The 13,469-nt window shown below is 41.8% G+C and overlaps 1 protein-coding gene across 2 annotated transcripts in view; it reads right to left on the bottom strand.

The window, feature by feature from the left end:
- vg (transcription factor vestigial) overlaps nucleotides 1-5,126 on the bottom strand; it is a 102,767-nt gene extending 97,641 nt beyond the window's left edge. For both annotated transcript variants that reach the window (XM_019044470.2, XM_072298351.1), the window contains exon 1: nucleotides 3,783-5,126. In XM_019044470.2, coding sequence (XP_018900015.1) covers nucleotides 3,783-3,902 — 120 coding nt within the window. In that variant the 5' untranslated portion in view covers nucleotides 3,903-5,126. The remainder of the gene's footprint in view (nucleotides 1-3,782) is intronic.
- Nucleotides 5,127-13,469: the final 8,343 nt, after the last annotated feature.

Below are 13,469 nucleotides of genomic sequence, written 5' to 3'. Positions count from 1 at the left end.
AATTTTTTACACAAAGACTGTTGTGGTGATTTTCGTGCAAATTTCAGTGAATTTTCTGCATGAAATTCGTAACGGAGTGATACCTTCTCACAATCAATAATACGATTTTTTTGACGGATGTGCAGATGGATGAATCATCGGACTGTCGTATCTTTGAAATAGCAGCTGCTCAGACGTTCGGTGTCAGTTATCTGTAAGAAGAGATCAGAAGTCTCTGAGTCGGAGTCTGATGAAATAATTCTTACTTTTGAATAAGCAGCATAAACGGTATTAATACAATCTAATTTGAAAACAAAATGAATAATCACAGGCCTGTTTTACAGCTCATACAATCTTTTGCGATGAATCGTATTCGCCGTCGGCCAGAGCTCCCGCTGTACCAAAATCGTTCCGGATATTGAAGCATCCTGAGTATCTCGCCGAATTCTCAGAAAATCGAAATATGAACTTGGGAGACAGGGAGAGTCTGCAGATAAAGAAGTTGAGCTCATAACTCTGCGGCCGGACCGGATGTCTCGGTTTCACGAACTTATCAGTCTCTCGGTAAAGCATGCGCTCCTTTCAATTTTATGACTCTTGCCTGGACAGCTGGTTCCAGTCTGAGCAATTGGAGTCGAATATCGAAAGTCGTGGGAAACAATTATTGTAGTGAGTAAAACCGAGATTGGCACGGATACGTCATAACAAGACCACCAACTTTGCGTACTTTCATTGTACTGTTGGCTTAAATCGAGAAGTTTCAAAATCTTTGATCGTATCTATTTTTTAAAAGCCCGTTTGGTCGGGCGATTTTTCGGTGTAAAATCCAACTTCATGCACTGAAAAAAAAGTAGTTAGCGTTGAGAACTAATTTGGTAAGTTCTCGCCAAGTAGAATCAAAATTAGGCTTCAGAACTAATTTATTGTACTGAAGCACCAATCAATTCGCTTCATACGCTGACTTGACTTTACTAGAGCGCGAACCAGAATTGGAAAACAGCACTAGCTGTAAAATTAGCGCTGTGGTAAGACAAATTCACCTTCGGGTCAAACTAATTCGCCCTCAACACTAACTGCCACATTGTCCGTTACATTTATTTAGTTTCGAAAAAGTGGCGTCGGTACAACAGCCTCAATCGCGTCAGCTCGTGAAAATCAATTAAAATGTGAAATTTCGGGCTCGTTTGACAATGTAAATACTCCCGGTATGATTTATAGTGTCCTCTCTTTCTTGAAAACGTTCGAAAGCAACATAAATAAACCTGTTAAGGTTAGAAATCGTCTGTTCGATTCAAAACGTAAACAAGCATGATATTCGTTGGAGTCGTCAATCTTCTGTATTAAATTGCGATTAAAGCGTTCCGCGTTCAGTTTATATTTTACGAAAATCTGTGAACTTACTGCTTACTTCTATAGTTCGTGTTCTCCCGTAATTTCAAAAGAATATCTCAAGTGTTCGGACGAGATATGTTTATTCAGTGTGAACATTCGCTACCGTTTCATGTGTGAGTGTGTGTCTCTCTAAAGGATAATTCTGTCTACTTGCACATACCTATGGGATATTCCTTTCCTCTGTCGTTCATTTGGAACCGGTCAGTTGATTTTTACCTCTCATCTTTTAAGAAATCTTCTTTTCCTGAAAGTATTGTCCAGTTATCATTCGCTAAGCCGTTTTCTCCTCTCTCAGTTTTGAGGTTAGGTTGACCCAACCCTACCGAATGCGAATTAGAGTAGCGGAATTAGTTTCCAGCACTAATAGTGGTTAGTGTACAGAAACCAAAAATCATGTGTGTCCAAATCACACAATTTGAGTTAGTGTATAGAAACCATTTTTAGTCATCTGACGCTAACTCATTTTTTTCAGTGTGGGTCAATAAAAGGTAAGTAACTGAAAAAACTCTTTAGAATTTTTGTGGGTATTTTTATTGAGTAATACCAATGATGTTGCAATATTATACTAGCCAATCGTATGGATGTCACTAGTTCACCTACATGCTAACTTTCAAAATTGATATCAACGCAACATGCACTCTCGCGATAACAGAAAATCTCCCCAGAGGTCACACGCCTTTTTAAAGCATGCATGTATGGAAAAGACGGCCAATGTTGATTTCTCAAAGGAACAAGGAAAAGTTTTGCGTATAGTAAAATTTATTAAAATGATAATGATAAATTTTTTTCCTTTATTTTTTTCCTTCTGCCCCCCTCCACCCTTTTTCCCTCTATCGCGCTCAAAAATCCCACTCTTTGGGCGAACTTGGTTTGGGCCTGTCTACAATGAGCCCCCCTCCCCTCCCCCAAAAGCCTTTTTTGGGAGGGATTTTTAGTCGAAAGTAAATATATATGAAAAAAAAAAAAAAAAAAAAATGTGCAATCGGACTAAGTTCATCAGAAAGGAAACCCGCATAAAGTTGAAACTGAGAAAAAGAGGTTTGAAGTTTTATGTATCCATAAGGCTCAATGTGGAAAATAAACTTTAATCCCTCTTTTCACAAGCTAATTTCATGTTTTCTACATTCAGATTTGAGCAGGAGGAAGTAAACAACTAGTAAAACTCAAAAAAATTCTCGACTCAATTTCTTCAAAAATAAGGGTTGGTTCCTTACTGATGGACTCCAATTGATAAGCTGAATAGAGCTATATCAAGGATGCTGTTGACAGTTTCCTACTTTAATAATTCTTTGCAAAATACAAAAAAGTATAGGTCTCCAATACTGCGCAACAAAGTTGCCTATTGGATGGAAGACGGAGAAATCATTCAACCGAATTTGATATAGTGTTACAGAAGAAAACAAGGGAGCTTGATTGGGACAGATTTACTTTCCCAAGTTAGCAATATTTCTTACTTTACTCGGGAGCATATTAATTTCCCTTTCTAACTTTTGGTAGAAGTCAACTCTTGTTAGCACCTCTATCAGCTATTTTATGAACCCATGTAGCAAATTGCATTCTTAAACTGGGCCCAAGTCATCCGCAAAATGAATTCTTACTGCTTGATATCCACGACATCCCTTTGGCGCCAAAACATCGTCAATTCCCGGGCGAAGGGAGTAACTCTATTCCAAGGTTGCACAATTGACACAAACAATTCAATTTTTTACACGAATGTAGCTGTGCGCAATTTTAGTCTAGGTAAAAGTCTGATTTTTGCGTGAGATCAGAAGAAAAATCGGTGAAATTTCCAAACGTTTCCTTTCATAAAAACGATGACATTTTCAGGCCAAGATTTATATTAGTGAAACTGAATTTTTGAAGTATGTTAACGGGAAATGTCAATAATATACAGTTAGTGTAATAAGCAAAAATAAGTGGAGCAAAATTGAAGATTTTTTTTTTTTTTTTTTTTTTTGGACTTTGGAATAGTTATAAAGTTATAAATAAATAGTTAAAATCTTGCATTTTATTGTCAACCTGAGATGGATTTTTGCATTTTCTTTAAAAATAGGCTGGAAAGCTCACCTAAAGCTCAGCCCTCCCCCCTCTCCCTCGTAAGGCTGTTAGAGACGTGAGATATGATTGATTTTACCCAGCCCGTAAGAAGATATACAATAAAAAATAATTTAAAAAGCTGGTAAAAAGACTGAAATTTCACGCATTTTTCGTGAAATTTTAGTGTTGTTACTCGCTTTTTAAATTGTTTTTATTTGCTGTCAGAGGACCCCCCCCCCTCCTATCCCCTATAGGAGCCTTGTGTAATTCATGGACGGCTCCTTACACGAACAATATTCTGAGGCTAGATGATAATAGCATGATGCAATTTTAAAATTGAAAAAAAAGTGAATGATGTGCTTAAAAGAACTCACCCGCTCATACTGGTGGAAAGGTGGGAAGGGTGCCGTGCGCGCCGCGGAAGCACTGGATGTACTCGGTCTTTGATATAAGTACGGGTAGTACGTCTGGTACACCACTTCCGGGCAGCTCATTCTTTGATACCGATCAATTTTGACACACACACAAACACATTAAAAACGAAAACGCCACTGGGCGCTGTGCCTTTCCCCGGAGAAAAGGCCAATCGAGGTAATAACTTGAATATCACTCGCGCACTCACATCGCTGAAAAGACTTTTGTACCGAAAAAAGAAATCAGTCGGGAATCGGAGGGAGTATCACTTCAAGAGAAAAAGTGCTTTAAAAGTTCAAAATTGAATAACTTCAGGTAAATAGAAAATCACACGTGACGAGGTAGAGAAAACCACACAGTCAATGTTGTTATTGTAAATCACCCAGAAAAACTGCTTTCAGTTATTAAACGCGTTTTGAACTCAAATCCGAAATACAAAATTCTATGAAAAGGTCAAATAAGCCGAAAATTAGACGGAACGATAACAATCAGCTGACAGAGCTCAAAAAATCTAACATATTTTCCCGAACGTGAGCGTTACGGATTCCGAAGTACACAAACTTTTCAAATCCACTTGCTCTGCTTGTGACAACACGGTGTTCTTGGTGAACGGCGAACGAACATTCCAGGCGTTAATTATTTATCAGCTGATAAAAAGAAAACACAATAATTCGGTGAGCTGATGCCGAGGGAGCTCAATATGAAGGTAAACACTCGTGAGAAGCGAATCAGTATCCTCTCTGGAAGAGTTTGGAACTTTTCGGACGCACAAAACTTTCAGGCTGATCAACGTCAGAGAATTCCCGAACGGCTCTGAAGGATCGTGGAAAATTATTCACAAAACTGCAAAATACACTGCCGCGAATAACAAAATTCAGCGTCCGATAATTTTGGTCACAGATAATCAGTGCACTTGACGCCAAAAATACAGTGCCGAAGTTAGTGCTGGATTGTTATCACGACGAAAAGGGGGGGAGAGGAAAGTATGTACAGAGAAGAAAATAAGGATCACTTGGGTGCCGCGAAAAGTTTGAAAAACTAGGGAATCCTAGAGCCGATAAGAGGCGAAATCACGTGTCGAACGCGCCTCGCCGCCAGATGGAGCGCGATCACATTTCGGAAATGCCTTCGGCGCGAGAGCACTCGAACAATGCGCTTTTTCCCGAAAACGATGAAAAAAAGACGGATTCCGCAAATATCTCGAATTCCGGAGGATTCTCGGGGTCCGCGCGCACGGTGCGGCGATCTGGGGCTGATCGGGACAAGACTGGCCGGCGGAGGCGAGGCGCGGCGCGATCTTCGGCCGAGGCCACGCCCACCTCCCCTCCCCCGCAGCCGAGCGCGGGAACCAATCTCCTTCGCGGGATCCGCGGCCAATGGCGTGCCGCCTCGCCGCATTCTGAGTTAATTGAGCCGCCCTGTCGGCTTCCTTTGAGAGCAGCGCCGCGCCGTGCCGCACCGCGCGCCGGCCAGGCATTATCCAATGGCCTCGCCGCCAAGTCGCCTGGAATTCAATCGCTCATCAGAAATGGTGGAACATAGATTTTGACAGGAGTCCTCATACCACACGTGTATTTTCCGTGGGGGCCCGTCGTATGCAGGGCCGGATCTACGTTTCACGTAGGGGGGTGCAAACCCAGATTTTGGCGCCCCCCACGCCGGGGGGTCTGGGGGGTATGGAATACCCCCCAGGAAGGCGGGGGGTTCGGGGGTCCCCCCCGGAAAATTTTTGAAAATTACAGCGTACCAGAAGGCCGTTTTCCGTAGTTTTTAGCGAAAAATTGATTTTTTTAAGTTTGATTTTTGAGGTCTCAAAGAGCGGTATACGCGCATGTAAAAATACTTGAAGTCGCATTCCTCAATACATTCTTTATGTGTGCTTTCTATAAAGCACTGACAGATACGTACTTACACTTCACATTTTATGAATGAATATTGGGTGTACCAAAGGGTAGGTTGAAGCTCCAGCGAATGAAGGAGGTAAGTATAAGTAACATTTTTGTGATTTTTAGAAAGACGATTTTAATGTTGAAAAGTTACGTGGGGTCTTGCAGCAAAAAAAAATTATTTAAAATGGTATTTTGAGATGAGATTTGTTCAAAATCACCGCTACAGGTATTTTGATTTTTCAGTAATCTCACTTACTCCCTTCATTCACTGGAAGCTTTTTCAACTGTGAAATTGTATCGTAGGGAAAGGCTTTTTTGAGGGTTAGTTGTTAAACAGAGTACAACAAAAACAAGAGAAAGAAAAGGATAAGTAGGTTTTAATCAATCCCATTAGTGGAACGTGCCAATAACATGTTTTAAAATTGTACTTTTCGTGCCTTCCCTGGTAAAAATTGGCAGTAGAATGTGTGTTCCAAAATACTATAGACCTAAAGCCGGCTGTAAGATTTCCAATAGCTTCTGTAGCCGGCTGTACAATTTCTTATAGCCTTTTATAGCCGATGGCGATTAAGCAACAGCCAGACGATAAAGTTTATGCTAAACGTTACTAAATACGGATACTATAGGACTTAGTTAGTTTTTGGACTACCGCTCTCTTTTTGTGCCGTAGTATCTTGATTTATTTTGCGAGGAAAGCTTCGTACTTTTGAAGGATGCCCGTCATTCTTAATATGTTGGAGAACCTTCAATTTCCTGTGATACTGGGCAATACCTCTGGTGTGAAATAGTTGCTTCAGACGCCGTGGCACGCTGCGGCGCGGCGGGCGGGCAGAGAGCGCAAAACGCGCATTGGCGCCTACAAACCTAACAGGGATACCTCACGCATTGCGCAATGCGTGAAATATCCCTATTAGGTTTGTAGGCGCCAGTGCGTCGCCGCCGCTCCGCTTTGTGTTAGGCTCTAATATTTAATCTGGCGGAGTCAGCGTTTTTCAACTCATGATTTTGAAATGTTTGCACACTCTGTATGGACTATTCTCATTTTAATTGATGAAAAAAAAATATGTTTTAAAGGAAAATATCAGAGGCGTGGCGTGCTTTGCGATATATCGATTGATTCGCCATCCAAACCTATGAAAAAAGATCGATTATCAGGGCGTTCGCAGCGAACACCTTAGTAATCGATTCTTTACCATAGCCTCAAATGGCGATATATCGATAATCGATCCTTCACGCCACGCCACTGGAAAATATAATATGTATGTGTTTCGTAAATATAAAGGTACTTCCGTATCAAACTTAATGATTTCCAAAGCACACGAATTTCTACACAATTTCTTATAGCCTTTTATAATCGATGGCGAAGAAGCAACAGCCAGGCGATAAAGTGTAAAGCCCGGTGATAGGAACTATAGCCCAACTGTATACTTTTTTATAGCTTCGTATTGCCCGGCTATATGATTTGCTCCGCTTTCTACAGCCAGCTATATAATTTTCAATAGCCTTCTCTAGTCGGCTATAAGAACTCCTATGGTATTTTGAAACGCAGCTCCTATCGCCAATTTTTACCAGGGTTTTTTTCTGAAAAAATGTCAATTAAGGAATCAAAATTAACCGTGTAGGCAACCACACTTTCGATTGACAGAATGGCCAGATTTGTCAATCTTTCCCGCGACATGGTCGACCGCAAATAATTTTTGATGAGCTTTAACTTACTAAAACTGCGTTCACAGCTAGCGGAGGTTGTCGGCAAAGTGCAATACATACGCAAAGCGATCGCGACATTTGGGAACGTATCTTTCTGGTCATTTTTCGCAATTAAATTCAGAAGGTTAAGAGGGCTTAATTTTTGAAGATTGCCAGAGAGCTCTCTGGCTTGTACCCGAAAGACTTCTGTTTCCTCGACAAATTCATAGGGATCTACGTCCATCGCGTACTTCATGGCGAAATCTTTCGCATGCTTTTTAAATCGTCATCATTCAACTTATTCATCTCTTCGCCGTTTAAAAAGCCCTTTTCCCAAAAATAGATTCAATTTTCCCGTCAATCTTACACGAAAGAAATTCTAAAATTGTAAACGCTGGAATCTTGCAATAGGTTAGTTCTGCTGGTCACAGAATCATGCTCCTTAGAAGATATGAAAACTGACAAATTTCGCCCCTTTTTTCTATAATGTTATTCCTGTTTCGGAACCTACATCTTTTCTTCCTCTCCCTCCCTCCCCTCCCTCTCTCACTCTCTCCAAAAAAAGTCATTGCCATTTTGGCGCCCCCCCCCCCTAAAGTAGCGCCTCGTCTTCTTTCATAGTTTAAGTTTACAGTCATCACTCATTGTTATTTTAATTTCGTTCTTTCCTTAAATCTAGCGCCTTTTTCACCCCCGAGTTAGCCTCGTTAACCCATCGGAATGCATTTAACGATTCCGTGTGCATTAAAAATATTGGAATTTTCAATCCATACCTTTAATCTTGACGCCTTATGCTCAGTGCTGACTTTGACTTCAGCTTTCAGGTGCTCTTCAGAAGATATGAAAACTGACAAATTTCGTCCCTTTTTTCTAATGTTATTCCTGTTTCGAGCTTTGTGGCGATTAGGCGTGGTAAAGCGCCAAAGATCGCTATAAAAGCGACTCATATGTATGTATTCCTGTTTCGATGTTCGTAACCTCCCTCTCCTCTTCCCCCCTTCTCACCCTCCCTCCCTCTCACCTCCTTTCTAAAAAAAGTCATTGCCATTTTGGCGCCCCCCCTGAAGTGGCGCCCGGGGCACGTGCACCCACTTGCCCCCCCCCTAGATCCGGCCCTGGTCGTATGTAACGCCCAGAAATCGGATTTTTTGACTTCCCCTCCTCCTGTAGCCCAGCTCCGACGTAGTGCGCCCCCCTGAGAACATAACGCAACATTCCATTGCTCAGCTAAATTGGCGTTAACGCACTAGGGGGCTCTGGCCCCCGGCCGCTACGCGACCCAACCCCCGGTGTGCGTCCCCAAACGCTGCTTCGCGGCCAGCGAAATCGTCGAAATCGACCGTTGCCGGTTAATGAGCAAATAATTTTAATTCAATGACAAAACATTGTTTCAAAGAAAAATTTCCCGCCAAAATGACTTTTTCCTTACTCTGCGAATTTCGATTCCTTTTTTGGAAGTCGACCTTGACGGGGCTACGTATAATTGCTGTCTATGACTAAACAAAGGCCTCTGAAAGCCTAAAACTCTACCTTTGACCTCGCCCCTTCCTCACTCCTGCCCATCGATCGTCTTACTTTCCTTCCATAGAGTCTTAAAAATGATTTTACTACAATAGAGAGAATTGATAATTACCACTTCGCGTCAGTCTTTCACCTTGAATTTTCAAAAAATCTGATCGATACTAGCTTACGTAACGCAACCCCAGACTCACTCCTCCCGGGGCCTGATCGTTGAAATGTTGTGTTTGTCGACTCAATAAGAAAAAATAAAACAGGAATGGAGTCATGCGATTGGTCACCTTTATCAATCGTCCCCTTATTTCATCTTGTGCCCGATGGATCGGTGGCGAGGCGTGAATGATCAATTATCGATGTGCGTGTTGTACATTAAAAAATTGGAAGCGTTTCCGTTTTACAAAGACCAGACTAAGTTAACCGTAGAGCCTTGATGCAATTATATTTTGTGTGTAGCATGTGAAAAATTGAAAGCACTCTCGCCTTCCTTACCTGTACAAAGATGGGAATTATTGTCGTTAGTTGTAGCATCTAAATAACAGGACATTACGATAATAATAACATTCTATGTAGGGCAACTAGGTATTACATCTCAATCCTTTTAATACAAAAATAGTCCCGCTCTCTGATTGGCCACTGAAATTCAGTCTTCCATGGATTTTCTAATTTCAAGCTTTTTAAATAATTTTTGAACAAAAATTGATGGATATTTTTACCGAGTATTGTCCTTTTTCTGTTAGAGTCCATTTCACGAAACCTGAGATTCATTCGGCATCATAATCCACAAAAGGCAACGCGATCAGTCTTTGCCGCGACGACCGGACCGCTCGCTGGACACCCTCTATTGTGCAGCGAAGAGAGGCCTGCAACCCGTTCATTGTCAGGGCAGAAACTATATGAGCACCCTTCATCCCTCCATAAAGAGCTTTAGTGCCCAGATCGAAATTTTGTTATCGTTGAAAAAACATCTTTAATCGTGAAAATTTAGTATAATTAGTTAAAATAGCAGTGCGGCCGGGCGCAAAATCCATATTAACGCCTTCATGACTGCATGAATACTTCACGCATTGCGCCAGACACAATGCAGTTGCCGGTCGCCGCGAAACGCATTTTATAGCGCCTACAAGACCGTATGAATACTTCAAGCATTGCGCCAAATACAGCGCTGTATTCAACTCGATTATTTTGCACCGAGGGTTTGTTTTCCTAGTCAAGTATAATATCAGGCTTAAAAACTTAATACGGACACCTTTTTTTTATCCGGCAATATTTCCTCCTTTCCTTTTACACACAAAATATCCTAAGCGGTGTGACGGTCGAGACGAACTTAAACAAAAACGCCGTCGGTTTCGTTGTCTAATTTTCATAGTGGTCCTTGAAAGGCTACGTACGCAACACAACCGAAGAGAGGAAAGTCGTAATCCGGCCTCGTTTTTTTACTTTATACTCTCAAATTTGAACAACTTTGCACCATCAGCACAGAGCGGAGCACCGAGAGTTCACGCCTCGCGCCATCGCGCCTTCAATTTGACTTAAATAACATGGTCATCCATCGAGCACGAAACTTGTATATTTAATTGCGCTATGTCATCAACGCGCGTTGAGTTATCTCTTATTATTGAATTTTGAGAAAAGTAAAGGTTAAATTTGCTCAAAATATGCTTTAATGTGTCCAGATCAATAATCATTTTGAAAGAACAGAAGATGAAAAAAATAAAGACATATTTAGAGATTTCCCAAGCGCCCCTCAAGGCGTAGGTACGCCTGAAAGGTGTTTTGGCGAGAGTTGTTTAGTGCCGGGGAATTGCTTTTTCTAATAAATACCCCCAGAAATTCCAATCCAGGTCAAATTGACCCGATTATAAACTTCACCAAAAAGGAGGAAATGTCAAAGAAAATATGTCTCACCTTCAAAAACGTAGAAATAACCCGGATAATACTTCCCAAAACTGTACAAATCAGTGTATTGAAATACGATGCGACGTGTATTGGACTTGACTTGGGATTTTAGCTCTATAAACTGTAAAATCACCCCTAGGCAAGGTAACCGCTGTTTGAAACGATCAAACTCGGGTCACCCGCGCTCCGCGCGGGAATCGGACCAGGCACCCTCTAATCATAAAGACAGCGTTACAATCACTTCACTGCAGGAGGCCAGCAAAGATACAATCATGATTGTGAAAGATGTTATATGCAATCTTTTTCTTATCGATTTTTCATCCATCGTAAAAGATTTCATAACATCTTGATAAATATGACCGATGAAGTTAATAAAAGAAGTCAAGATCGGACTGGCCATAAGGCCAATCTGCCATTGGCAGATATACCCCCTGAGCGCAGGTCCGCCACATCCCATCTCGGGCCCTGGTACCAGTTTTAAGGTCCGGGCCCCAAGCACGGAGGGGGGGGGGTCCGAGGGGCATCCCCCGAGAGATTTTAGAATTTATACGACTAATCGGACGCATTTTGAAGCTTCCATAAAGAATTTTTCCATCAATTTCTGCGGAATAATTATGTTTTTTTTTCTACTTTCAGCACAAAATACTTGCGAATTGTTGCATTCAAAACATCTGAAAAATTTTTATTTTTATTTTTTTTTGGGGGGGGGGCATATGATACTATTTTCAGTTCTATGAGGGCCAGGCCCCCTGGACTCCCTCTTCGTTTGTCTATGGCAAGGGAGTTGAGCTATGAGCCATTGAGGTTGAGGATGCCCAGACTGGAGACTCTTAGCATCTGACGACGGAAGAAAATGAAACGCAGTTACTAAAAATATCCCTCTGTACTGAAAATCTTGAAAATAGACAGAAATTTTCCAATATATAAGCGGAATATATAAGAATATATGCGGAAAATTTCTCAAATGAACGGAAGAGGAGAGAGTTAGGAGTAAAGAAAGGTGCTTTTACGCATGATAGTGGTAAACAGAGGTCCAAGGACCACTTTCTGGAGCGAAAACACTTTTTTGTGAAATGTTCACCTTTTTGTTGACATACATGCGCCTTATCATCCCCCTCCTTCATTCGCTATGTGTTACTCCCTCAGAAGCGATGGTCGGTTCGATTTTTAGACATACGCACCCTTTATAGACTCTTGAGAGACCTTTTAAACATATTTCTTCCATTTCAAAATGACTATTGATTCGGACCAGTGGTGTCACTCCCCCCCTAGGTACTTGACGAGTTCCCCCCCTATTTCATTACTTTTCACCCCCCCTTAAACAGCCGCGAATTTCCAGGGGGCGGCCCCCTCCCCCGACGGGGGGTCCGGGGGGCCTCCCCCGGAAAATTTTGAAAATTTGATGCTCTCTAGAAGCAATTTGAGGCTATAGTCAGCAGTTTTGTCTCCGATTCCACTGCAGAAATTTGCGTAGTTTTCGGTGTAAATATATATAATTTTTTTTTTAAAAAAAAAACTTAGGTAAGGATGAATATTTATGGATGCCTTCTCCATACAGATACATTGAGCAATTTTATTTCCATTACAAAAAATAAATAAGTAAAAAATTATTTCATTCGTGGAATTAAAAGGGTCCCCTCAAAGGTTCATTAAAATCTCCCATTAACGATGCCGGAAGTTTCTCTTTTTATTTTGAATAAAACCTCCCCCCCCCCAACTTTAGGCTATCCCTTTCCAATCCTTACCGACGACACCCTCCTTAAATTTTATCAGAAGCTATTTCCATGGTCTTCATCTAACATAAATTTGACTAGGCTGCTCCCTTCCCGTAAGCAAGTTCGATCCTAACTCGACTGAGCTCCCCCCCTACCACAACTGAGCCCCCCTTACCTCGACTAAAGGTCCCCTCAACCTTTCGTGAGCTACGTGTAGTAACATTATTATTTTTCTTGACATTAAATGAGCTTTCCTTTTAAAATCCAGAAAATGATGCTTACGATTAGAACTAACAGTAGCAGTGTCTTGCATGTAAATGCCCCCCTTGAAAAAAATAAAAATAAAACAAACGGGCAAGAAAGATGAAGGGATAAGAAAAATCGTGAAGGAGAGAAAAGAAAGAAAAGCGGGGGAGAGAGCAAAATATGGGGGGATGAAGGATCGGGAGAAAAGGAAAATGGGGGAAGAGAAAAAGAATAGAGGGGGAACAGGAAAACGAGGGGCGGAGAGAGAACAAAATATGGGGGGAATGAAGGATAGGGGAGAAAAGGAAACTGGGGGGGGGAGAACAAAATATGGGGGGAATGAAGGATAGGGAGAAAAGGAAACTGGGGGGGGAGAGAACAAAATATGGGGGGAATGAAGGATCGGGGAGAAAAGGAAATGGGGGGGGGAATAAACGAAGAATAGGGGGGAGAGAACAAAATATGGGGGAATGAAGGATAGAGGCGAAAAGGAAATTGGGGGGGCGAGGAACAGGTGAGGGGGGTAGAACAAAATATGGGGGGAATGAAAGATCGGGGAGAAAAGGAAATGGGGGGGAGGAGAAACGAAGAATACGGGGGAACAGGAGAACGGGGGGGGGGGGTGCAGAAAATAAGGAAGATGGGTGGAGAGGAGAATATCTACGAGGGAAAACAGGTAACGCTTTGGCGGATTCAC

The sequence above is a fragment of the Bemisia tabaci genome, chromosome 3 (assembly GCF_918797505.1).
Source record: "Bemisia tabaci chromosome 3, PGI_BMITA_v3".
NCBI lineage: Eukaryota > Metazoa > Arthropoda > Insecta > Hemiptera > Aleyrodidae > Bemisia > Bemisia tabaci.
Note: the sequence above shows the minus strand (reverse complement) of the source record. Positions and strands in the feature narration are given on the sequence as shown.